The sequence below is a fragment of the Dipodomys ordii genome, unplaced genomic scaffold (assembly GCF_000151885.1).
Source record: "Dipodomys ordii isolate 6190 unplaced genomic scaffold, Dord_2.0 Scaffold206, whole genome shotgun sequence".
In the NCBI taxonomy this organism is placed as follows: Eukaryota; Metazoa; Chordata; class Mammalia; order Rodentia; family Heteromyidae; genus Dipodomys; species Dipodomys ordii.
This window is the reverse complement of record NW_012267422.1, coordinates 1,053,412-1,080,909: the sequence shown is the minus strand read 5'-3', so window position 1 is coordinate 1,080,909 and position 27,498 is coordinate 1,053,412. Positions and strand designations below refer to the sequence as shown.

Sequence of the window (27,498 nt, the reverse complement as noted above, 5' to 3'; positions counted from 1 at the left end):
AAAAAATCTCATGTGCTTTTCTGCCTGGGATGGCTTTGAACCATGATCCTCAGATCTCAGCCTCCTGAGTAGCTAAGATGACAGGCAAGAGCCAGCAGTGTTGCCTTCTCTGAGACTGTACTATCCCAAAGAGGATTTCATTAACATCTACACAAAAATGCAGTTTTATTTTTTAACAACATCCCAACACAGAATGATAACTTACCTTATCTAGGTCATACAACACACCCTAAAATCAAAGAGAAGTACATCAATTAAAACATGTTTTCCTCAAAAATGCGATCAGTATTAATACAGTAGCTGAATCTGCCTTCTACTCTTAAATAATGATTACTCCACAAAGATCAACTAGGTATTTTTGACAGTTCTTCAAAAGAGTAAAAACCCAATACAATAAGACTATTTGTGTGTGTGTGTGCACATGTGTGCACATGCTCGTGAGCAAACACACACACCTCCTAGGTGTCATATAGACACTTCTAGTGCTTTCTGATGCCTGAACATGTTAAGGTAAAATAGAACAAAATCAATAAAATAGGATAGGCATTCAAATACCTCTACAACAAGATGAATCCTCACAAATTCATTAAACTATGGGAAATTCACAATGTATCATATAATCAAACTGGCCAAATTACTCCTTTACCTTTGCATTTTAGCTACCTCTTTGAGTTTCATCTTGCCTGGCATCACTGACCTTTCTTCTTAAAGCATGACAGATTAAGTAAAAGCTTTGAATTCTGAATGTTCAAATACTATGCGAGGGAAAGTCTAATTTACCACATGGTATATTATTTGGGAGAAAGATTTAAGAGTGTTTTTTTTAGAAAGTTTTTTTTGTTTTTTTTTGTTTTTTTTGGTCAGTCCTGGGGCACTGTCAGGCCTAGGCGCTGTCCCTGAACTTTCTTTGCTCAAGGCTAGCACTCTACCACTTGAGCCACAGCTCCAATTTTGGCTGGTCATTGCTGCTGCTGCTGCTGTTGCTGCTGCTCCTCCTGCTCCTCCTCGTCTTCTTCTTCTTCGTAGTTAATTAGAATTAAGAGTCTCAGGGGGGCTGGGAAGGTGGTGGCTCAGTGGTAGAGCGCTTGCCTTGCATGCATGAGGCCCGGGGTTCAATTCCTCAGCACCACATAAGCAGAAGAAAAAAAAAGCTGGAAGTGGCGCTGTGGCTCAAGTGGTAGAGTGTTAGCCTTGAGCTGAAGAGCTGAGGGACAATGTCCAGGCCCAATGTTCAGGCCCCATGACCGGACCAAAAAAAAGAGTCTCATGGGCTTTCCTGCCTTGGCTGGCTTCAAACTGTAACCCTCAGATCTCAGCCTCCTGAGTATCTAGGATTAAGAGGCTGAGCCACTGGTTCTTGGCTTCAGAAAGTATCTTTCTCTGGTTAAAAAGTCTATCTTCATAAACATATTTAGAAAATACTAAAACGTATTAAGAATAAAACATTAATCTTCCTTCTAAAATACACACCAGGATGCAGTTAGTACTTTGCCCCTGGGTTTGCTTTTCACCCCCATCCAATAAAAGGAGAGCCTAAGCCCAAACACCCAGTGTTCAAATCCTAATGGCTGGGTGGAACCTACCAGGCGGGAGTTCCTTTTCATATCCTTTAGCTGAGCTGTCAACTTCTCCAGCTCCATCTGGTGGACCTCCAGGTACTCACTGCCAAGGGAAGCCAAGACATCATCATGAACTCTCATTGTGAAGAGGAGGCCTGGTGCCATTGTTGCCTTTTTCTTTCTGAAGGGAGGTCAAGCATCAGAACCTTGCTCCGTAGTTAGAGAGGAGGAGGTTTTGTGTTTTCCCAGTCTTTCAACATTTTGAAAGCTCTTGCAGTTACATCAGATACGGCCAGCTTGTCAAAAAGGAGACCCTCCCACCAGTAAAGCTGACAATCCAGAAATGAAAATCTATGGGGGGGGTGGGTAGAGGGAGGGAAGAAGCAAGAACTACTTTGGGTCAGCCTGGAGTCCGGACTCAAAAGACTTCTATCTAGTTCAATACAACACTGAATGTAGATGTTGCAATGTCTCACTGAATGCTAGGAAAGTTATTCTGGGGAACTAATCTTGTACACTATATATTATATAGTATATATATTCATACAATAGGCTCAAGGAGTATATTGTTTAAATGAAGTTCAATATTCCACAGTTAACCATAAACACATTAGTGCTGTAAGTTTTCTTCATGGTCGTGATGTTCTTCAATGTATATGATTTGGAATCCCAATATACTTCACATCTTTGGGGAACATTCAAGATTACAATACCTTCTACACCAAGAGTGGGGAATGTCAGGCCCGAGGGCTGTAGAAGGCCCCTGTAATCATTGGGTCTGGTCCAGCCAAAAGCAATTGCAAGCAGGATTCAACATTTATAATGTCTAGTGGCTTTTCTCATTGTAGCATACATGTCAATGGCAGCTGACACCACACACCTAACCAGAGAGAAGCAGTCCCAGCCACCCTGCTAGAGATGAGTTAATTAAATGTTTGACCCAAGAGAGCAGGCTAATCTTTAAATGGATACTTTTGCATGGCCTGGGAATGATGTTATAAATATCTAAATGGCCCTTGGCAGGAAAAAATTTTCCTTCTTCTGTACAACACAAATAGCCTTTCAAAAATGATCTTTAAAAAGAAACAAAACTAGCTTTTCTCTGAACTCCCCACTCCTTCCCCTTGGTCATTTTAGAAAGGAAAAAGGTTTCCTTTCTTCACAAAAAATATAATAATAATGGCATCATTAGGGCCCGATGTTCTTACTCGAGTCCATTTTTCAAGGCTCTGTAGACCTCTTCCACTCTTTTAGGCTGAGGCTCTTTAGGAGGGTTGTTATTTTTGTGTCCTAAATTGTGCATTTTCTTCAGCTTGGCCTGAGGCTTCTTGAGAGCAGTAGCATTTTCAATGAAGGAGTTACACCTGTGGAACAAAGACAGAAAAGAATGTGAGCCTCTGGCATCTAACTAAAAAAAAAAAAGATCTGACCAAAGAAATACCTTTCAAATCATCTTAAGGTCATATGAATGTCCTATAGGTGCAGATCTGAGCCATGAACACTTAGTTTCCTGCATTCGTTTTGGTAACTGCTGAACTCTGAAAGCTTTGCTCAGCTAGAGCAAGGCCTGGCTTCCAGTGGCCCTCTGAGGACACACCGAGCGCTTCACTAAACCCTCAGACAGGCAGAGGGAAAACCACGCCCACTAAACGAAATGCTCCTTGTGCCACAGCAGATACAAACGCCTATTCCATTTGACCAGGAGGTAAGTGACGTCTTTTATGATAACCATAAGCAAGACAAATGACTAATTCCGTAGGGCATTGAAAAAAAATCACATGCTGCTGTATCGACAGCTTTCTTGAAAGTTATAGTGTATGTAATTTTGTGTAGGTATATGATAAAAATTCAACACCTATACTAATCAGAGGAATGCCAGGAAAAGAGACACTGGATTATTTAAACACAAGATCCATCTGATTCTGAGGCGAGGAGGCCACATAGCTCCCTGACCGGCTCTCAGTAGGAAAGTGGAGATGTCAGAAATGGGAGAGGGGCCAGTCATGGCCCTTCACCTCTAGGACTGGATATTAGTTCTGCTCTTCGCCATCCCTGGGTACAGCAAATGGGACTGCTGCACAGCAGGTCCCTCAGAGCAAGATCTATGACGTGTCAGAAAAACTGAAGCTCATTTCTGTTGCATGCTATCTGCTTCCTCTGTGGTTTTCCTTGATTCAGAGGGAGAAGATTCCAGGGGCAATCCCTATCTGAACATCAGCCCTCCTGAGCTCCATTGGTAGTCATAGTCTTTACTGAATTATCTTCATGCCAAACCCAGTCTCTGAAATTGAAAAGTCATAGAAAAATGTGTTTCCAAAGGAGGAATGGGGGTAAAAAGGATCTACACATAGATGGCTAGTATATCCTAAATCCTCCGGCAGGCACCTTCTTTGCAAGAGGAATTTGAAATAATAGAAAAGAGGTGGTAGCACATCATCTGGATCAGACATGAATGAGTATGTATGCGTATGCACAGGTGTGCCTTGGCTACACTACCAAGCCTAGACTGACCCTCTAGAGCAGATCAGGGCCCACCTCCCCAGGCTAGAACCCACGAAAGACACACAGCCCTTACCTGGATCGCCGCTCCTGCAGACCGCTGAAACCTGCGAAGGACTGGCTTCTAATGATCCCATTGGGCCCACCGGGCGAGAAGGACTGGGGTCCTACTAACATGATTTCTGGCAGTCTGGTTGGCAGTCCTATAAGATAGTGGGAGACCATGGCAATTTACAGGCAGGTTCAGACAGAAAACGCACTGAGCATGTCAACATGTCCAAGGTGTGACACAAGGTAGAGTGACTCACAGGGTCCTTGTCATGAGAGTCATGAGATTCTTCTGCGATTTTTGCCTGTAGCATGGTTTTTTTGTTGCATTTTTTTTAAAGCCAAAGGGTTAGAAAAAAATACAGACTTATTTAAAACAAAATGAGAAGGGCACAAAATGATCAATTATTTTAGATTTTCTTGAGGAATTTTTTTTTTTTGCAAAGTTTCACCAAAGATGAGAAAGAACTCTTTCAACTGTTATGCCTAACCAACAACAGTAACAACCAAAGGGTACAAACAAGCCACTGCCAACATGAAATTCAAAAGACAGTCAGACCTACAGGTAGAATTCTACACTTAGAAGAGTCATGAGGTCTCTCTAGGGATGAACTTACTTCAGCTTCTTCTCTCTTTCTGGCCTTAAGTGTATTTTGAAAGATAAGATTGTGCCATTACTGTGGCATTGCAAAGAGGCTAGAACTGGTGCTTACAAAAGAAGTGATCATCTAGGTTAGATAAGAAGGCCAGAGAGGGAAGAAAAGGTAGGAGGAGAATAACAGAGAAGACACACAATCCTTACTTCAGTTGCTGGCTTGGTTTTTGTGAGGACTCAAAATAACAGACCAAGATGCAGTGTCAAAACACCCCTTGGCTGGACAGAAGCCCAAAGTTAGCTCCCCGCCAAAGAATTGCCCTAGCACTGTTGGTAATTCTACTCTGGCTAGATTAGGCCGAAACAAAGCAGCTATCAGAGTTTAGGACTGAAGCCTTCCAAAGTGGGCAGATGCCCAACTGGCATGTTTGAGACTCATCTACAGTTGCCCTTTGAAAACCCAATAGAAAGCCAGGCATGGTAGTGCATGACTGTAATCCCAACACTAGGGTGAATGAAGGTCAGCAGAGAGCAAAAATGCAAAATCTATCTGAGCAATAACTAAAGCAAAAAGGGGGGGGTGGCTTCAAGTGGAAGATCCATGGGTTCAATCCCAAGTACTTGTCAAAAACAAGTGAACAAAAACTTAAAAGCAAACAGCCAGGCCTCAAGTGTCTCTTGCCTCTAATCCTAGCTACTCAGGAGGCTAAGATCTGAGTATCCAGATTCAAAGTCAACCCAGGCAGAAAAGTCCCTGAGACTTCCAACTATCTAGCAAAAAGTCAGAAGTGGTGCTGTGGCTCAAGGGGTAGAGCACTAGTCAAGGGAGAGCTGAAGGCCTTGAGTTCAAGCCCCAGTATTAGCACAAAAGACCAACAAAAACCCCACAGCCCTTCCCCTAACCAACCAACCAAAAACCTAGCCCTAGTAGAAAAAAAAGCTAAAATTCAGTACCATCCACTCCCCGATGCCTCTGCTGAGTTTACGAATCCCTTTTCTCTCCAGGGAAGTGCAGTTCTGGGATTTGTGAGCATCCTGGGCAGGGCACAGGTGCTGAATGGTTTGGGATTTCATTCCCAATTCCTTTAATTCCTCAGCGAGGTTCCCACAAGCGCCCCTAAGTGGTTACTAAGTTGTCTCTATCTCACTAAGGCCATCTTGGGGCTTGAGCTCTGGTGCTATCTCTCAGATCTTCGGCTCAAGGCCAGAGCTCTATCACTTGAGCTACAGTGCTACTTCGGGTTTTCTGGTGGTTTATTAGAAATAAGAGTCTCCCGGACTTTCTTGCCTAGGCTGGCTTTGAACTGTGATGCTCAGATCTCAGCCTCCTGAGTAGCTAGAATTACAGGCGTGAGCCACTGTGCTATTATATCTTTTGCAAGCTTCTAATAAAAAGCAAGAAAGTGCTGTGGGACTTATGTTCTTTCTGTATCCCCAAATTTCTTTTTTTTTTTTTTTTTGTAATGCTGGGTAGGCAAGCCACAGCTTGACACAATGCTAGGCTACATCCTCAGCCTTCTACTCAATAATGATAAACAAGTATATTACGAGTTCCAATTTTGACTAATGTTATTAATATTTATCTCATTTTGTAATTACTGTTCAGTAGGTCTATTGAACCATGGACATTCTTTGATCAAATCAAGACAAGGGTTATGGAAAACATTAAACTGTATCACTCTTAGATTTGCTACAAATAATATTTCTTAAGCCATAAAAGACGTTTTCTCTTACCCATTAGATCAACAGTTTAAACCATGTGTGTCTGGCTCCAATTCCTAAATATTTTGATTTAATTTATATGGGATATGGCCAGCTGTAATAGGGGCTTTACAAAGATCCCTAAAGTGATTTTTATGCTCAGCAAAGTTTAGAAGCTACTGCTTTTGGGGAGGGCGGGGGGGGGGGGAGATGGGAAGGGATGGGAAAGGGAAACAAAGGAGGAGGCAACAATGCTTGATAAGAAATGCACTCATTACCTTGCCCATGTAATTGTAACCCCTCTGTATGGTATTTTCACAATAAAAAAATAAAAAAAAGAAGCTACTGTTTTAGAAGGTTTCTTTTCTTTTTCTTTTTTCTTTTTTTTGCCTGGGCGCTGTCCCTTAGCTCTTCAGCTCAAGGCTAGCGCTCTACCACTTGAGCTACAAGCGCCACTTCCGGCTTTTTCTGCTTATGTGGTGCTGAGGAATGGAACCCAGGGCCTCATGCATGCAAGGCAAGCACTCTACCACTGAGCTGCCTTCCCAGCCTGAAGGTTTCTTTTGACAAATTATTAGGTTAAGGAAAAAAAAATGAGAGCAATAAAAAAAAAGGATGCCAAGTTGGTTGAAAATTTAAAAGTTCTGCTAAAATAAGCTGCTACAATTTACCAAGTCCAACTTTTAAATGTTACGCAGTCTTAATCACACTCTGTGAAGTTATGCTTCTGGTAAAATGAATTAGAAGCCAGAGAATGAAACACGTGGTCCAGATGGTACCAGTCTTCTGTCTTCCTCAACAGGTACAAAAGGCTCCAGAACAATAATGTATGTCCAGGATTTTCAGATTATAAAGGGGGAAAACTCCCAGAACAATTTCCTTACATTTACACGTGGAATACGTGAGCACCGGGAACGTGACCAGCGGGGTGGTTTTAACATTCTGTTTAGTCTCTGTTATGATCATTATCGGGAGAAAAAATTGTGAGAACTGGCTTTAGGCTGCTATCAAGTTCCCTGAAGGCTGACATACACTGCCTAAGAAGTCATCCAACAAGCTGTGTGCACGCAGGCTGCTGCCGGAGAAATAGAGGAAGTGAGGCAGGTAGGGCAGGAAGGGTCAGAGAGAAAGAGTACATAAAGCAAGCACCTGGCTCCCAGGGCCCTGAATTCAAGAGTAAGGGTGAGACTCCCTTGCTTCTGTTCTTCTAGCTTCCCCAAGCTGCAGCTTCTCTGGCAACTCTGTTTTCACTGAACATACACACACACACCCTACACACACAGCTTTACCTCTTAGTGTTCTCCAACTTCAAAATACTCCCTGGCTTCCAGAGAAAGCCCAGCCCACCACCATCTTTTTTTCCCCTAGCTTCAGCAGCAAAACTACCAAGTCCCACCACCAAGGCTACACTACTGAAGATCAGGTTTTCAGAACTACAGGTGTTCGATCAGCCAACAGCTTTAAACTAAAGAAAGGATTCGTGGGATTAGAGTCTCACTGTTTTGGAGGATAATTTGGCAGGATCTGTTTAAAATATAAAAATGTATGTATTCCTTGGTATCTTCTCTAGAGAAATACCCAAGTACACAAAGAGATAGGTTGGGCCGGGGTGTTCACTGCAGACAATGTTTTAACAGTAGAAAATGGGAAATAAATAAACTAGGAGCTGGTGGCTCAGGTCTGTAATCTTAGCTTATCAAGAGGGTGAGATCTGGAGGATCAAGGTTCAAAGCTAGCTGGAACAAAAAAGTCTGTGAGACTCTATCTCCAAAAATAACCAGCAAAAAAGTCAGGCTGGTGGAATGGGTGAAGTTCAAGGCCCTGAGTTTAAACTCCAATAATGCCAAAAAGGAAAGGAAATGGATAAATGTGAGGCATTAGGGCTGGGGGGTAGAGGAGTTATAGTTCAGTGATATAGTACTTACCTCTCAGTCACAGGCCTTAGGTTAAATCCACGGCAACACACACACACACACACACACACACACACACACACACACACACACACACACACACACTTAATGCCTTATAGCGTAACTACAGGGTGGAATAGAATTTAACAGTTAAAAATGATACACTGTCTTAGAAAGATTCCCAGGAAAACTGCAGCACATATGCTATGAAAACGTGAATATTGTAAACAAAACTATATAGAATACATTAATAGAAAAGTTTTGAAATGGTAGAGATGGTCTATGGAGAGGTGCAACATTTTAATAATTTCTACATTATTACAGAGGAAATGCATTCGTATATTTTTCAGATATGTTTTTAGAAATTGCAGACACTTGGAGTTGGATGTAGAGAGGGCTCCATATGCTATAATATAACTGTGTGTAGACATTTGATTTATATAATTGTATATGTGTTTGTTTATAAGTCCTACACAGAAATCCAATTTCCACGCTGGGTGCCAGTGGCTCATACCTGTAATCCTAGGTACTCAGGAGGCTGAGATCTAAGGATCATGGTTCAAAGCAGCCCAAGCATAAAAGTCACCATGAGACTCTTATCTCCAACCAGAAGTGGTGCTGTGGCTCAAAGTGATAAAGCACTAGCCTTGAGAAAAAGGAGCTCAAGGATAGCGTCTAGGCCTTGAGTTCAAGTCCCATGACCGATGACAAAAAATTATTTTTCCCACAACATAATATATATATATATATAGTGTTATAAATATTGATTGCATTCAAGCAGTTCAGACTCTCCTTGACATCCTTACTGTGATTTCTGAGCTTTGTAATGACTTGTTTTTATTGGCAAAACCTTTAAAGGCTATACCAGATATGAACTATTAAGGATCACCCAAGACCCCCATCTAATAAGCAAGGAATTAGGTGTAAAATAACAAAACACCTTGAACTTGGATACTCAGGACTACTGGCGATTTGAAAAAGGTTTTACCTCTAAGGTTTGGATTCCTCCCCTGGTCTACCTGACCTGTCCTGCAGAACTAACATTTGCCTTTGTGCATTAAAGTCCCAGAAAGATGTGAAATCCTCAGACCCAGGAAGCTCCTCACCGTTTCCTGTAGGAGGCGCTGCTGCACACCAGGCAGCCACCCCTGCCCTGCCAGTCCCACAACCAAGGGACACAGGGCTCTTTCAGGAAAGAATCCCAAGCACCTTGGTGAAGAGTTAAACACACTTTACTGTCCTGAGCCGAGCTTCTTGGCCAAGAAGCCTGAAGGCCACAGCTGTTTCTCTTCTTGATTCAATGAGAATTAGCAGGCAGGTTTGGAACAAGAGCACTGAACCTGGAGATGGGAGGAGCAGGAACAGAAGGAAGACTAGAAGGAAAAGGCCCATGAGGAAGAAGAGAAGGGGGGGAGAGGCAGTGTGTGTGTGTGGGGTGTGTGTGTGTGTGTGAGAGGGGGCTGGAGGAGGGGAAGGAGGTGGATGGGGGAGGGCTGAAGGGGCCGAGGTAGAGAAGAAAATCAATGGACTCGCACTTAGAAGGCTGAGATCTGAGGATCTCCCATTTGTAGCCAGCTGGGGCAGAAAAATCTGTGAAGAAAGAGTCTTAGCTCCAATTAACCACATAGAGCTGTTGTTCAGTGGTAGAACACTAGCCTTGAGTGAAAAAGCTAAACAAGAACTTGAGACCCTTGAGTTCAAGCTCTAGTCCGGGCACTAAAGAAAAAAAAAAAAAACTTTGAATTTCTAGAAAAATGTTATCATCCCTTGTGCAAGAGGAAGTGTCATGAAATCAGACCTTGCAAAGTTAAAGTTGAAGAAATCAGGAACCATGGGAGAGGTGACTGTTTCTTCCTTTCCCTGAGCACTACAGCCCAGCCAACAGGCAGGCCCCACTGCGCTTTCTGAGTCATTTCTTCGAGCCCCACTTGGCTTTCTCCTTTCCTCACAATGCCATCCTGTTTCTGCTCCCCCACATCTTGCTCAAGGGCAGGAGTAGAATTCAGTTGTCTGCTAGGAACATGTGGGCCAGATGTAAATAGCCTGCTATGCTAAATGATTATTTGAGATGAATCCTAAAAATAGGTGTGTGCTTATTATATGGTTGCAAGGTGCCTATTCCAGAACACTTGACTAATCTTTTTTTAGAAAAAGGATATACTTGTTATTGCCTATTCTCTTCTCTGTGACTGCTTTAAAATAGATCAATGCAGGGTTAGTAGTTGCTTCTCAGTGGGCAATGTTTTAGAAGTGATAAATACCTGGATGGTATGATGCACTGATTGACTAAGTGATATAAACAGATGATAAAATTTATAGAGCAAAGCAATGTAGCCCCACTCCTCAGTAGAGAGGAGCTGGGACAATCAGGCAGGTGTTCTACTTTGTATCTTAGGCTAGCCCCAAACTCCATCAACTGCAGATTCTGAGTCTGTAGATTAAAGGGAGCAACTGCTTCCCCATTATAATGCAGAGGTGTTGCTAAGTCTCACTGAGAACAAAACACTATCCCCACTTGCAGTCACAAAATTGCTTGGGTCTTTTTGTTGTTGTACTGGGATTTGAATTCAGAACAACAATCTCTTACTTGGCGTGTTTGCTTCAAGTTTGGCATTCTACCACTTGAACCACACCTCCACATCCAGCTTTTTGCTGGCTAGATGAAGAGTCTGAAAGACTTTTCTGCCTGGTCTGACTTTGAAACCAGGATCCTCAGACCTCAGACTTCTGAGATATCTAAGATTATAAGCATGAGCCACCACTGCCTAGCTATAAAGCAAGATTGTAAGTGGTACCCATCCCTTTATGCTCTGAGATGCAGCAGAGCAGTGACTAAGGTCTTCCCTAGGATGGAACAAATCTGAACTCAATTTGGTTTCTTCCCATAACAGCTGTTCAATATGCATGGCTATTGAATGTCTTTGAAACACAGCTTCCTCTTTTGTGTAAAAAGATTAACAATTCGGAAGAGTTTCATGAAAGCCCATGAAACAATATCCACAAACCCTGGTAAATACTGCTTACTAAAAACTAGTTGTTACTAATTATTTAAATAATAGAGTTCTCTCAAAACAGGAGATAAATGAAGTAGGGAGAGTCAGGAAGCTTCCTAAGGAAGAAAAGAAACGTAGCTATACATAGAGGAAGGATAAGTTGAGAAGGTGTGAACTAAAGAAGTTAGAACATCTGTGTGTGAGACAGAATGCTTAAAAAAAAATCAGTCATGGGGCTTGAACTCAGGCCCTGGGCTCTGTCCCTGAGCGTTTTTGCTTGAGGCTATCACTCTACCACTTTGAGCCACAGCACCATTTGCAGTTTTCTGGTGGTTAATTGGAGGTAAGAGTCTCATAGACTTTCCTTCCCCAGGCTGGTTTTGAACCGCAATTTTCAGATCTCAGCTTCTTGAGTAGCTAGGGTTTCAGGCGTGAGTCATCAGTACCTGGCTGTAGACAGCATGCTTTAAATAGTTACACAGACTAACTGGTGTGCACCACTTGAGCCACAGCTCTACTTTGGGATTTTTGTTGTTTCATTGGAACTAAGAATCTCACAGACTTGGCTGCCCTGGCTGGCTTTGAACCAAGATCCTCAGATTTCAGATTCCCGAGTACCTAGATTACAGGTGTGGCACTTTGTACCTGGAGTATTTTGTTAATTTAATCCAGGTGTTTTCATACCATTTGATGATTCTGGCCTGAATCAATTACTGTTACCATGGAGGCAAAATGGAGCTCTTTGAACTCCATTAATTCCTTCTCACATGAGAAAAAACTTTTCTTTGTCTTTTTACTCATTTGTTTGTTGTCAGTATGAATTCATGAAAAAGCCAACTGTTTCCTAAAACATTTTCTGAGCCACCCAGCCAGAGGGATCTCACTTTGTGAACTGACATGTTCTAGGACTCAGCTGAGCTGTAATTCTTTTCCCAAGTGCTCCATCACTTTGAGTGTGTGTACAAGATATCTTTGGGATCTTCTATGGTCCTCAGCATGAGGTCAAGAGAGGGAAAAAAAAGCACTGGTTTTGGTTGAGCATGGTGGTGGTACAGCAGGAATATAGCAGTCTGAGGCAAGCCTGGGCAAATGTGTTAAGACCCTCTCTGAAAACAAAATAAAAGCAAAAGGACTGGGGGCATGACTCAAGTAGTAGAACAATAACCTAGCAAGCATGAGGCCCTGAGTTCAATCCCAGGGCAAAAATAAATAAACATACAAATACATGGAGGGGGGAAGAAGAGAAGGAGTTTAAAAAAATATTGTCTCTGAAACCAGTTGACCCCAGGGGTCACTCAGTTCACCTGCCCTCTTTAAGTTCTTGCTTTTCTGGTCAATAAATGAGAATAGTAATTTCCTAAGTAACCCAGGTTTGTGTCAAGGGGAAAAGGAGTGAATGGCTTAGAGTAGAACAGCAGCCTTTCCTACTAATTAGAATTTGCAATCTGAAGAGAGAGCTGACTTTTAGCAATCAGATGAAATGCACTCGTTACCATCCATATTTTACAGGTGAAGCAGTACGGAGATGAAGTAATTAGACACTGCTGCTCTCCCTTTGTCTGTCTGATATTCCCTTGCAAAGAAATGACAGACAGCAGGGTACGTGGAAGCTATTTTAAGGGTCTGGCTGAGTCATTTGAAGAATATAAAGAAGAAATGTTAATAGCATGTCTATTCATTGGGACGGTCAATTGTTGGAACTTCTGGATAACTGACACGGTTTCAGCCCTGGGGAAAACGAAAAATGCTGTTTCTTCTTCCGTTCTGGTGGATTAAATAAATGCAAGGAGTAGCAGCTGGCCTTACGATAATTAGAAGAGAAATGATTCAGGACATAAAGCTTGCTTAAATCTCTCAAGGGGATGGGTTGATTTTGACTAATGTTGTCATCACTCACTTTAAAATGCAAAGCCCAGAACACTTGTAGACCTTCATTTGTGCACATGACACATCAGAGCAAGTTAGAGAGGGGAAAAAAAAGCATTTTGCACTTAAATGAAGACTGAGCTTGTTTGCAGTCAGGAGCTTCATTTATGGTTTTTACACGGGGACCAAAACCATGGCTATCCAAAGGGGAAACATCCCTTGGGAATGTGGTCTTCAGAGACAGCTTGGCTGATCCTGCTGAGAGAAAAATACACCCACCACAAACCCTCATGTTTGGATGATCAGATTCACAGACAACACTCCAATAGGGAAGAAAATCACTTCCTTCAGGCATATTTTAGTTGGCCTGTTTTCCCCTAGAACTGAGTGGATACTTTCCCTCCCTCCCTCCTCGGTCCCCTCCCATCCACCAATCCTCCCTCCCAACCTCCCATCTTCCCTCCCATCTTCCCTCCCTCCCTCCCATCTTCCCTCCCTCCCATCTTCCCTCCCTCCCTCCCTCCCTCCCTTCCTTCCTTCCTTCCTTCCTTCCTTCCTGCCTTCCTTCCTTCCTTCCTTCCTTCCTTCCTTCCTCTACCTTAAGATGTTTCCTGATATCCAGGCTATTTGGCAGTTGCACAGGAGGGATAGGTAGGAATATCATGATCCAGACTTGCCTAGGCAAAAATATGAGGCCCTATTTGAAAAACAACTAAAGTTGAAAAATAAAAAGCGAAGGGATGGGGGCCTGTTTGTAGTAGAGTGTCACTGAGATTAATTCCCAGTAGCATTCCTGCCCAGCCCCCCCCCCAAAAAAAAGATTTGTAGAGAGATTGCCTACATAATCAAACTAATGGATGGTTTTTTCTTAGATGCAATTGATTTTTCTCTGGATACTGGAGCAAGTGAACTGATGGAGGATTGATTGATTGATTGGCACTTATAGGATGGCAAATATAAAAACACTGGCGCAGTTACAGCAACGTCAGGTAATCATGATCTACATTTGAGCTAGGAGGCTATAGTTCAAACCTTTGCAACAGGAAGGTACAGCCACATGCTTTAAAACTAAAGCTGTTCTTTCAAACACGAGTTACATTCATCACTGTATTCTTGTTGTTATGACAACACTTTTTAAAAAGCAGCACTTCAAATGCTTGGCGTGTAGGCATCTTATTATAGAATTGAAAATAATGGATGAGGGTATGCCTTGCTGTTCCTCAGGCCTGAACAGGGGGCTGGGGCTCATCAGCACATGTGCAGTTTAAGCACCTGGACTCCTTTTTTTGGCTCTGGTCCCTAAAGTTTTCTGACTTCTTCTTTTCTCTACCTGCAAGCAAAGGGAGGGCTTACCCAGGAGAGGGTAGCACCAAGAATTTATGTGGAAAGATGCTTATTATTACTCACACACAGTCTCTATTCTGTGGCTGTATTTATGAACAAGAAATTATTTTTTCCTCCACATTTTCATTATCTTTAAGTGGTTGCATAAAGGAGGTGCCATTTAACAAAGCAATTTATGAATACAATGCATTTGGATCAGTGTCACCCCTTCTACCCACCCCTTTCCTTTTTTTTGTGGTATATACCATGAGTTCTTGACTGCTTTCTCTGCCCTTCCCTGTTTCATTCCTCTATTCCTCTTCCCTGGGCTCCACACCCCTCCTACAAGCACCCATTTCCTGGTATTTATTCTGTTGGGCTATGACTTTGTCCTTCTACAAAAATTACATCATTTGAGCTCTTCATAGAATCGACTAAGTTCAAGTAATTAATTTGTAACCCCTGGCATACCACCCAACATGTTTTCTTATAGGTTTATAGGCACATTCTAGCTACAACAAATGAGGGAAAACATTCAAACTTTGTCTCTCTGAGTCTGACTTACTCTACTTAATATAATTTTTTTTCCAAATCATTATGCTGTATTTTCTTGATTGGTAGTTTTTTGGTGTCTGTAAAGGATCATGTATTCCAGACTGCTTATTATTAGCTATCAGAATGATTCATTTACATAAATGGAACTTTATAGAATGAAAAAGTTCTCGAAATACAGAAATATTATGAAAATTAATTAAGGGATACTGCTGTTGATGTGAACCTGTCACAGGAACTGATGACATACTGTGTTTGCATTACAGTGGATTAAAGAACCCAGATATTTGCTTTAATTTAATATGATTTGAATTACAATTTTAATTTTTTTTTTTGTTGGCTGTGGGACTTGAACTCTGGGCCTGGGCACTGTCCCTGAGCTCTTCAGCCACTTCCGGTTTTCTAGTGATTAATTGGAGGTAAGAATCTCACAGACGTTTCTGCCCAGGCTGGCTTTGAACCATAATCCTCAGATCTCAGCTTCCTGAGTAGCTAGGATTACAGGCGTGAGCCACCAGCGCCCAGCTATTTTAATTTCTTTTTGCAATATACAAATAGGAGAATGTTTCTACTTAGGGAGTGAGCCAGTTGAATGTTGGAATTTTCCTGTCATTGTGTATTAATTAATAGGGAGAAAATTATTTTGTGTTTAATTCTGTCTTGAAGTAAATTTGACTGATTACTTCACTTTAGTCTTTTGAAATTTATGGTGTTCTGTTTGAAATCTTGTGAATTATTGCCAATGAAAGAATGCTGACCAAAATATGGAGGAAGAAAAGTCAGGTGCTGGTAGCTCATGCCTGTAATCCTAGCTACTCAAGAGGCTGAAATCTGAGGATTGTGATCCCAAACCAGCCTAGGCAGAAAATTCTGTGAGACTCTTATCTCCAACTAATAACAACAAAAAGTGGTACTGAAGATGTGATTCAAATATTAGAATATCAGCTTTGAGAAAAGAAGGAGAGAGGGGGGAAGGGGGAAAGGAAGGAAGGAAGGAAGGGAGTAATAAACAGATTAATCACAGAACAACTGTTATTCTAAAACTCTAAGAGTAGAGTGGTACAATGTATGCATATGCTGTCACACACCAGCACTTTTAAAACGGAGTAGCTTCCAGAGGCCTACACACATGTTCTCTGCATGGCAATTTTAGCAAATTAAGCTACTATAATAGGAAGGGATTGTGGTTTCATTACGGATCCTTCCTGCTGCATATCAAGAGGTGGCTACATACATAACATCTGCTGAATGATTCTTGCTTGCCAAAACCAAATAATTTATCATCAGAATGCAAAGCAATTAGGTAGAGCTATGTATAACTGCCTAGATTATCCACAGAGCAGAATTATGTTCCTTTTTATTGTCCATCAAGGGCTTTAAATAATTTCTTACTATCCTGTTTTGTTTAAGGGATAAGAAGATAGAAAACTCTATCAAGGCAAATCTAAGCTCATTCTTAGTTTTAAATGCAATGTCACACAAAGAAAGAACAAACGTTTATGAATCCAGAAATGGATTCATCAGCATATGGCAAATTCCCAACACCAAAGACAAAAGAATACATTTGAGGCTTATTTGTACACATGAGGAACACCATACTTCTTGTATTTTGAGCCTATCATGCTCTCTCCCCTTGCTCTCCATACACTCACATGACTCCCATGATCACACCAAAGCAATCACAGCGGATACCTTATCTTCTGAGTCAGGCCAGAACTGTTTGAAAGACTTCTTTATATATATTTTTGGGTCCGGTTGTAGGGCCTGAACTCTGGGCCTGGGCGCTGTCCCTCAGCTTTCAGCTCAAGGCTAGCGCTCTACCACTTTAGCCACAGCGCCACTTCCAGCTTTTTCTTTTTGCTTATGTGGTGCTGAGGAATGGAACCCAGGTCCTCATGCATGCAAGGCAAGCACTCTACCACTGAGCCACCTTCCCAGCCCAACTTCTTTATATTTTCTAAGACTCAAATCTCATTTTGTAATAGTTGACCTTCCGCCCCTTACCCTGCTTTTTTATCTTGTTTCATTGGGGAGAAAGTAGTTTTCCCTCATTTTCTTGTGTCCTCTACCCATCAGCTTGGGTGAAGTCATAAACAGCAAGATGAGAGGTGTTGATTCTTTGGAAAGCTTGGGAGAAATAAAGCAGGGAACAGATGCTCTCTGGACAAATGCTCTCAGGGCCTCAGAATTCTTACCAATCAAATAATGTAGTAACAGGAACAGGATGAAGAAAGGACAAGAGACACAAGAGACAGACCAACCAGAGGCAACCTAGGGACCCTATTTTGGTCAGGATAATAAAACAACTCTGAAGCTGTCTTTGAGACCCTTGGGATTTCTTTTTTTGTTTTGGGGTGGGGTGGGTGTCTTGAGGATCGGATTTAGGGCCTGGTGTCAGCCTTGAATTTTTGGTTTTGTTTTTTTTTTTTGCTCAAGGCTTGTAGTGTTCTACTACTTGAGTCCAAGCTCCACTTTTCATTTTTGGGTGGTAAAATGGAGATAAGAGTCTCAGGGATTTTCCTGCCTGGGCTGACTTCTAACTGCAGTCCCCAGATCTCAGCCTCCTGAGCAGCTAGAATTACAGGTATGAGCCACTGTTGCCAGACCACATTGGACATCTGGAGACGTATTAGGTATCAGCGAATAGGAAGACAGCGGTACTAAGTTGGCTGGGCAAGAAATGGCATTAGAGTTACATCCATCCTTCTGAGATGCAGACATGTGTATGAATGAGACACTGTGAATGATAGGTTTGCTTTAAGATGCTGCAATCCTCACAGCCAAAGGGATCAATAAAACAAACATGGGGAAATCTTGACAATTTTTGCTGCTAGATGATGGATATTCAGGGATTTGTTGTCCCAGTTGGCCTTTCATGCATATTATTTGAATATTTTATTAATTTACTGTGTCTGCTAGCTGAATGCTGATATAAGTAGGTAACCCAAATAACTGATGGGCAAAGCAGACATGCGTAGCCCAGAAGCAGTGATTCTCCAACTTTATCTCCTTTGTGAATGTGTCATGACACCGTGAATAAAAGAATGGGGGAAGGGTATAGGACAGAGACAATACATGAAGAAACCTGTCTCCCTCAGATTTGGTGCAGATAAGAGGGAGAGGGAGAATTGGTTTGACCTTTTAGCTTGTTGGCTCTTACTGCTCCATGTTCAAAACAAACAAGAAGCCAGGCACTGACAGCTCATGCCTGTAATCCTAGCTACTCAGGAAGCTGTGATTTGAGAATCATGGTTCAAAGCCATCCTGGGTAGGAATGTCTGTGAGACTCTTATCTCCAAAAAACCATAAAACTGGAAGCAGGTCTGTGGCTCAAAGTGGTAGAGTTCTAGACTAGAGCAAAAGAGCTCAGGGACAGTGCCCAGGCCCTGAGTTCAAGTCCCATGATGGACCAAAAAAAAAAAAAAAAGCAAACAAGAAGTCATACTGATGGTCAAATTCATTGGTTCAAATGAGTTCCGGATCCACCTAGCTATCGAGTCTACTCAGGCCAACATCTGTGTAAACAATGAAACCTCAAGGGGGGATTATCTCTCTTGCATGTGGAACAGAGCAACAGGATTGTCCTGTCAAGGAGAATCCTTTTTTTTCTTTGTTCTACCACTTGAGGAATGCCTCCAGCCCTGCTTTTTTAAAATAATTTTTTTATTGTGATTAAGTGATTACATAAATTTCACAAATTTCACAGTATTGTGAGATAGTGATATTTAAAGTCACAAACAGATTCTAACTTTTATGAGGCAAATGGTCATTATCATGGTCTATAAAGTTTGTGAATTCTATGAGCTTTGACAATACAATTTCTTCCACATTGGGTGATATGTACATTTCTTTCCTTTTGTTTAGTGTAAGCTGTTCCCTTTCCCTTTCATTCCCTCCCTCCCATCACTGCCCTTGAGTTACTCAGTTCGTTTTCATCAATGTCCAGTGCAGATGATGGGCCCCTCTGATGTATGTTTTCCCGTTTCCCTCTGATTCTGTGCCCTCCTCCTAGCTTCCCTCAGACATGCGCATATATACACACCATATATGTGGTCAAGAACATGGGCTCACTTAGTAATAATATGACAAAATAAGTGGAGGTCTTTTGTCGTATCTCCTTGCATTTTGGATTTAACATCCACATATCAGGGAGACACTGTACCATTTGTTTCTTTGCTCTTGTCCTGGCCTGCTTTTTGCTAGTTATTTTGGAGATGCCCAGGCTGGCCTTGAACTCTGATTCATCAGATCTTAGCCTCCTGAATAGTTTAGGATTACAGGTGTGAACCTGTGGCTCCCAGTGGAGCCTCCATTTTTGTCTGTGGGTTTCTAGAATTGAACAGGAATATATTGGACATTTGCCATAGACAAGGGGACACAGAGGCTTCAAGGACTTGAAGAAATAAACGCATACTTTGAACAAACTGGAAGCACCAATTGTGGTTTTTTTTCTTCTCCAGAGTGGGACTTGAACTTGGTATCTGACACTTGGCTCACTGGCTGGTGCCCGACCACCTGAGCTGAAGCAGTGAATCAGCTTCCATGTAGGGAAGTTAGATGTTGAAGCTAATTGACTCTGATTTTCCCAACTGTGCAGTTTCCAAAGTATTCAGTACAGGTACTTCTGGGACCGTGGCAGATCAGAATCAAGAGAATAGCTCTCACCTTTTGGAGAGACACAGGTGATTGTATCTCCAATGTCTGACAGTGGGCTCAGAGAAGCACCTTTATTTGTGAAACAGATGACAATATTTCAGGCCTACAGACTGCATTTTCTCAAGCGCATTGCCCTCTCTATGTGGATTAGGTGGGGTGGTTGGTGTCATTCCTTGTTTTACAGTCAGAAAACTGACCTGCACGTAAGAAAGCTGTCAGAGCTGGAAGCAGAATCAATCGTAGCCTCTTCCCTACTCACCTTAGCTGACACAACTACACAAATCCTTTCCTAGTTTTCCTTTCTCATTTCTTGCATTTTATTCTTTTGAAACAGTGTTTCTCTTTGTAGTCCAGGCTGGCCTAGAACTTGCAGTCTTCCTGTCTCAGCCTCTTGAGTGCTGGGTTTACAGGGGTGTCCCACCACAACAGTCTTTTCTCATTTCTTATTGATGCTTTTCAAGAATCTTCTAAGGACAGGGTCATTAGTTTTCAAAATGATGCCTGAGAACTCCACAAAAATGATCAATCTCTATTATTGAGCTGCTCACATGGTTCAAGAAGATTAAATGGTGTCCCACATCGCTTCCCTTCCTTACTTCCTTAGCCCGGCAACTATTCCCCACTACGAGGTGCCTGTTAAGGGCTCTTGTTTATGCAAATTGTTCTTTCTCAGTTTAGTAAGCAGAGACAGTCTTCTATTAGCAATACACATTATATATTATTATTATTTATATGTATTTTATATTATATATGTGTGTAGAGGAAGAAAAAATAGTGGAGCCTATTTTTTTAAGAGGTAAGTCATTAGTATTACAATTGATGAGGAGTTGGGCACTGGTGGCTCATGCCTGTAGTCCTAGCTACTCAGGAGCTACTCAAGAGATCTGAGGACCAAAACCAGTCTAGGCAGGAAAGTCTATGAGACTCTTATCTCCAATTAACCACCAGAAAACCAGCAGTGGCACTGTGGCTCAAAATGGTAGAGCACTAGCCTTGAGCAAAAAGAACTCAAGGACAACACCTAGGCCCCAGGTTCAAGCCCCACAACCAACAAAAGAAATCAAGAAAAATAGTGATGAGGAATCCTAGAGTATTTTACTATGGTAGTACTGGGAATTAAACTCAGGACCTCTTGCTTGCTAGGCAGGTGCTCTGCCATTTGAGCCACACACCCTTAGTCTTTTGGGTACTGGTTGTTTTCAAGGTAGAGGATTGCTTTATGCAAAAGCCAGCTTGGACTGTGATCTTCCTCTTTGTACTTTTCCCTATCTTCAAGACTACAGGCATGTACTGCCATGTCCAGTCATTGGTTGAAATCACATCTTGAGAACATTTTTCCTCCCCCACCAGTGGGCTGGCTTCAACCCCAATCTCTAACCTCCCAAGAAGCCAGGATTACAGGCTGGAGCCACCATATTCAGCCAGCCAGCCAGCAGGCATTTTTATGAGATGATTTTCTATGGTATGATCTGTCATGTTTTCAGTGAACACCCTCCCCAGACAACAGACAATCAGCCACTGTGAGCATTTTCTTTTTTTGAAGGATGCACTAATGTTGCCTGTTTCCTCAAACCTCATCCCAGATTTTGGAGTTGAAAGTACAGCAAACATTGAATGTAGGTGTTGTGTGCAATCAAATGGGATGAGCAGAAATCAGAATGTGCACTAGGCACATGTCTTTGGAAAATGACATGCACTCACATAAGAATGTGATCTGATCCCTGAGAGGGGTATGATTTTTTTCTCTGTACCAAAAATACATCATTTGGCAAGATGGTCTTATTGGTTGTGAGTCAGCAGTGTGAGTGTTCCACACCCAGGAGCAGACGCTCTCCAACTGCTCAGGCTGAGGTATGCCGGGCAAAGAGAGAGGAGGCCACAGTATGGACAGGTGGCTGGACCTCCGCTAGCCACTGTACCGCCTATCTTCCATCACCTTCCAGAGTAGGAGTCCAGATTACACTGTGGGCTGCAATTAATATGCATAGCAGGAGAGGGCACAGATCAGACTTACCAGCTATGTTTTTGTTAGCACTGTCAGAGTCTAGGCAAACTGTTGAAGTGAGCATTTGTCTTAGTAAATAAAGTGCACTAAACTTTATGTGCTTGTCAATTACCTACTTCCTGATGAAGAGACTATTTTAAGCCAGGTGCCAGCGGCTCACGCCTGTACACACACACCAGGCCCTAAATTCAAGCCCCTGTATCCCCCCCCCCCCCCACGGTCCTAAATTCAAGCCCCTGCGCGCGTGCGTGCGCGCACACGCGCGCATGCACGCACACGCACACACACACGCGCGCGCTCTTTCAGGCCATCTCAGCTCTCATTATTTGAAGGCTTTAAGTTTCATAGACCCTTAGAGTCTTATCACAGCCAATAAAGAAGCAGCAAGTAAGAGAAAGGAATTGGTAAGTTTAAGCAGGACCTGTGACCTCAAGCTCCTCCATGATTAGTATGAGTCTCCTCTTTGGAATAAGGATCCCTGATTAGTTTCCTCTTCTCTAAGATGAAGATCTTAACATTTGCATCCTAATTGTTGAGGATTAAAACACATCAAACCCATAAAGCATCATGCCAGGCACATGAGTACATAGTCAGTTAAACTCATACCACCATTATCAAAGTCAAGGATTAAAAACAAATGGGCTTACTTAACAATGAAAGTTCTGTGTTTTGGTTTGTTTTGAGCAATGCTGTGGTTTAAAAACTTGGGTACTAAGGGTTGAACTCAGAGCCTCATACTTGATACAGCAGATGATCTACCACTTGAGGCATTTCCCCAACTGCATTTTAGCATTGGTTATTTTTCAAGATGGAGTCACAACTTATGCTCAGGCAGGCGTGGATGGCAAATCTCTTATTTGGGCTTCCCTGTGTCACTGGAATGGCAGGTGCATGGCATTGCACCAGCCACCATGCTTCATCCATTGCTTGGGATGACAGGTGCACACCACCATATTCAGCCACTGGTTGAGATGGAATTTCATGAAATTATTTTTTTATCTTGAACTGTGATCCCCCAATCTTTATTTCTCAAGCAGCGAGAACTACAGACCTGAGCCATTAGACCCATCTTGAAAATTCTCTGGTTTTTACACTTGGCTATGTTTTGCTCATCAACTTGGTCTTCCTAGAACCTAATCCACCATGTTGAGTTGAATTTAGTGACTTGGAAAAATGCTATGCCACTTGAACCATGCCCCTAGTCCTTTTGCATCTGTTTTACTGTTCAGTCGGGGTCTCCCCCTTTAGCCTGGCTGCCTCAGACCATGATCCTCCTACCTCCTATGATTTTTTTTCCAAAGTAAATTTTACTCTTAGTCTTCTTTTAATATCATGTGTGAGTTTAAAGAGGCTTTCATAGCCATCTATTGCTTGATATGTCATGAGGAAATTTCTATTCTTGTCCAACCATTATCCCATTTTTTTCAGCTATTTGTTTTAGTAAGCCACTGCAAGTTGAGTGACAAAATTGTTCTCTGATATTGTTAACCATCTTCCATGTACTCTGTGTGTGTGTGTGTGTGCGCGCGCGCGTGTGTGTGTGGTGCATGCGTGAGTTCCAGTTCTGGGGCTTGATTCAGGGCCTAGGTGCTATCTCTGGGTTTGTTTTGCTCAAGCCTAGGGCTCTACCGCTTGAGCCACAATTCCACTTCTAGCTTTTTCTGAGTAGTTTATTGGAGATAAGAGTCTCACAGACTTTCCTGTCTGGGCTGGCTTTGAATTATGATCCTCAGATCTGTCTCCTGACTAGCTAGGGTGGTAAGTATGAGCCATCTGTGCCTGGCTTGCTAAAGGACTATTTTGATAAAGGAATAATTACAATTCTCACTGATTCTCCATTCTCATCATTCTCATTGGTGAGTTATCCTTACCAATGAAATTATATTCAGAGTAACATGGAGCCCATGAAGAGAACTTTCCTCATACTGATTTAAAGAAACCAGTTCTTCAGAAAATAAGCAAATGTAAGTCATTGAATCACAGCCATTGTTCTGGAAATTATATTTAAATCTAGTTAGTCCAAATCTGAGAACTTTATGATGCAAATCAAAGAGGGGAATAAAAACCCTCACTTCTGCTTTAACAAACTAATGCAACTTTGCATATCACTGAGACTGGTTACCACTTTCAATCTTTTCTAATAAAGACACAGAAGGGTAAATCGTGCGTGTGTTAACCAGATTTGACACTATTCATTTTTCTTACACTGTAGGTAATTATCCTGTATAATTCTTCCATGCATATATTAAAACTGCATGAATTAACAATGATCTTGTTTTCCTACATCCAGTAATTAAGGTAAAAATTGATTAAAGGATAATTTACATGTGGTCACAGATCAGACAATAATCCCCCTCATAAAAGAAAAGGACTGATTCCTTTTTTTTTTTTCCTTTGTTTTCTTTTTCTCCATCCCCCTTCTGTTCTGTGGGGTGGCTCAGCTCTCTGAAGACATTGTAAAGGACAGTTGATCGCTCGGAAGAAGCTTTGCTACTGATAGGGTAATGTTGACATATCAGTCAGATACAAGACACTACCTACTTAGAGAAAGAAGTGTCCACTGTATTTCCTAATGGGAGGGCATCTGTGCAGGAACTCTGCCTCTGTGGCTGGAATAATGAACGTCTTGGATGGATAATATGGAAAACCTTCTCGGTGATGACAAGAGTCCTGAAGAGCCTCATTATTACTTTGCTAGCAACAAAAGACCTTGGCCCACGTGGACAATCTGAGATTTGTTCAGCCAAAAGACCTGGCAGCCACAACCCAGCTGGGTTTCGTGGGAGAACTGTGGCATCCCACACATGTTACTGGCTGCTAGTTGCTGTGGGAACTGGGGCTCTGAATCTGGAGTTGTTTACTTACATCTAGAACCATCACCACAGCCTGGATTCAATGCCAACTAGCCCAGCTTAACACTAACTTCTACATCCTACTGATTTTGTGAAGCTTCAATGTTCTCATTGGTAAAGTGTTAAAAAAAAAGCGATTATCTCAGGTTATTGTGAGGACTCAATGAATAAATGCACATGCTTGGCACATTAGAAAAGTTATTAAATGATATTATTAATATAGTTTGCTATAGTGAATTATATTTAATCACTACTATTATGGTAATAATTACTATAGTGTTACTGTATTTTACTGTTACCATTGTTTTAATTTAGAATGGGTGTTTCATTATAAGAGGCATTATAGCAATGTGCAATCTGGTCACACATATCTGTAATTCAGGAGTTGTTTTATCTTTACACACTATAATAGCTCAAGAAGGTCTTGCCTCTGTACCTACTTTCATGAATATTAGGTGCTTTATTGTTGTTTGTGTTTATTTTTGAGATAGGGCCTTATGTTGACTATAGTCAGGCCTCAAACTTGTAATCCTCCTATCTTAGCCTCTGTAGTGCTGGGATTACAGGTAGGTACCACCCCTATGGCCTAGGAAAGTCAAATTGTCCTTATGTAGAATTTATGGGCATAGTTCGGTGATGAGATTTATTTTTGCCCAATTAAGAATAGAAAGATGTGAGATTAGCTTCCTAAATGAAAAACTCATCTTTTTTATTGTAAAAATACTGTACAGAGGGGTCATCGTTTTTTTTTAAAGTACTTTTAGCCTGATAATAATATTCACATTTAGGCAAACATCTGGAGTTAATGTCACCCCCCTGGTCTTTCCTTGCTTTGACTATTTTCTTCCATCTTCATGGAAAAAAACCCCAACATTTTGCCACAGAGATCCAAAAAATAAGGAATTACATCTGGAAAATTTCTTAACGTGAAGAAACACACATTGAAGATCTATAAAAGGAAAAATGACCCTAGAATAAAAAGAAAAACAAAACCTACCACGTGTCAGTTTAGTCCTATTTTAGGCCAAAGATCATTATGACAAGATTAAAAGGTCAAACTGTTTTAGGAATGTCATGGGAGTCTGCAAAGGAGCAATTCCTGTTTCTTTTATCATCCTCAGGCCTGGTTCCCATTTGCAAACGTAGTAAGCCAGCCAGGGCATTAGTCAGGTAGAGAGAGAAAAATAATCACCCTTCAGATTCCCAGTGGATTCTGGCTTCAAGTAGGTCCTATTTGAGTGACTGAAGGGGGAAGACAGGTCGAACACGTCAGCCTTCTCTCTCCAGCTTAACCTAGCTTTTGCTGTCAAGGCTGGTTAGAGGGGCATCCTGGGTAGAGAAACTCCCAGGGCAGAATCAGAATACCAGGTCATTGACCCAACCTTTTCTACACACTTATAGCAACACATAGTGGCATTTCATATAATGCCCAGCACTGGGAAGGGTGAGGCAGGAGGATCCTGAGTTCAAATTCAGCCTTGGGGCAGGCCCCCGTGGCTCACGCCTATAATCCTAGCTACTCAGGAGGCTGAGATCTGAGGATCGAGGTTCAAAGCCAGCCCGGGCAAGAAACTCTGTGAGACTCTTATCTCCAATAAACCACTAGAAAACCAGAAGTGGCGCTGTGGCTCAAGCGGTAGAGCGCTTGCCTTGAGCTGAAGAGCACAGGGACAGCGCCCAGACCCAGAGTTCAAGGCCCATGACCGACACCCCCCCCCAAAAAAAATTCAGCCTTGGCTGAGACACATAAAACATATTCCCTATTAATCAAAAAGGTTAGAATATTGAAGGAAGTAGCCCCATTTTGCTATGGGAAGGCAATTCAGCATTGTCTTGTAGAAATATCATTTGGGATAGGAGACAATGTTGAGGCCATATTATACACTGTAATTAAGGGCTAAGCTGTAGGAAATGCACATTTATCCACATTTACTGATACGTATATATACTCTGTTTAAACTCCTTGGAGTAATTTCTACCCTGGTGAAAAGGGCAACTATTCTCAGCCTCCTTCCTCGTGCCTTAATTACTTAATAACATTTGTTAAACTTCCTAAAAATCCCAGGCATCCACTTCTGTTCTGCCACATGCCTCCATTCTTCTCTGGACAGCAGAGTACAAGCATATCCACCTGCGGCGCCCAGGACAGCTGCACCAGCTCTGCTTGATTGACATTCACATCTCACCCACCCCTTCCTGTACGACACTCTCCGCAAGTCAAGTTTCCACTTCCCAGAATTCCTTACAGCTAGGAACCCATCTAGGAAGCAGGAGACTCAATCAGATGCATCTGCATCAAGCGATATCTGAAGGATGATGTGAGAGGCAGCATGTATTTGTTTCCCATGGCTCTTGTGACAAATCACCACAGATTTAGTGCACAGAACAGCACACACTGTCTTAATGTTTTGGATATCAGAAGTCTGAAATGGGTTTCACTGGACTAAAATTGAGATGTTGGCAGGATCACATTTCTTTCTGGAGGATATGTGGAAAATCTCGTCTTTCCCAGCTTATAGAAGCTTCCTGCATTCCTCCCCTGGTGGTCCCTATCTCCATATTTAAAACTAACAATCTTTTATCTCTCTGACTTTGGATCACAGTCATGTGACTTCTCTGCTTTGAAGGACTGATGTAATTAGAATGGGCTCAGCTGGGTAATTTAGGCTCCTGCCAAGTCCTTGGCACAACCACATCTGCAAAGTCCCTTTTATCATGTAGGACAATGTACATACACCCCAGGGATATGACATCTTGGTTGGGGTAGCAGGGCATTATTTGGCCTGCCATAATATACTTTTTTTTGGGGTCCGGTCGTGGGGCCTGAACTCTGGGCCTGGGCGCTGTCCCTCAGCTCTTGAGCTCAAGGCTAGTGCTCTACCACTTGAACCACAGCGCCACTTCTGGCTTTTTTCTTTTTGCTTATGTGGTGTTGA

General features: G+C 42.1%; 1 protein-coding gene across 3 annotated transcripts in view; it reads right to left on the bottom strand.

The window, feature by feature from the left end:
* Positions 1-27,498, bottom strand: part of Fam65b (family with sequence similarity 65, member B) — a 105,614-nt gene that overhangs the window by 50,087 nt on the left and 28,029 nt on the right. For all 3 annotated transcript variants that reach the window (XM_013035250.1, XM_013035247.1, XM_013035249.1), the window contains exons 2-5: positions 4,135-4,261; positions 2,768-2,923; positions 1,584-1,662; positions 206-229 (exon numbers count right to left, since the gene is read on the bottom strand). In XM_013035250.1, coding sequence (XP_012890704.1) covers positions 206-229; positions 1,584-1,662; positions 2,768-2,923; positions 4,135-4,261 — 386 coding nt within the window. The remainder of the gene's footprint in view (positions 1-205; positions 230-1,583; positions 1,663-2,767; positions 2,924-4,134; positions 4,262-27,498) is intronic.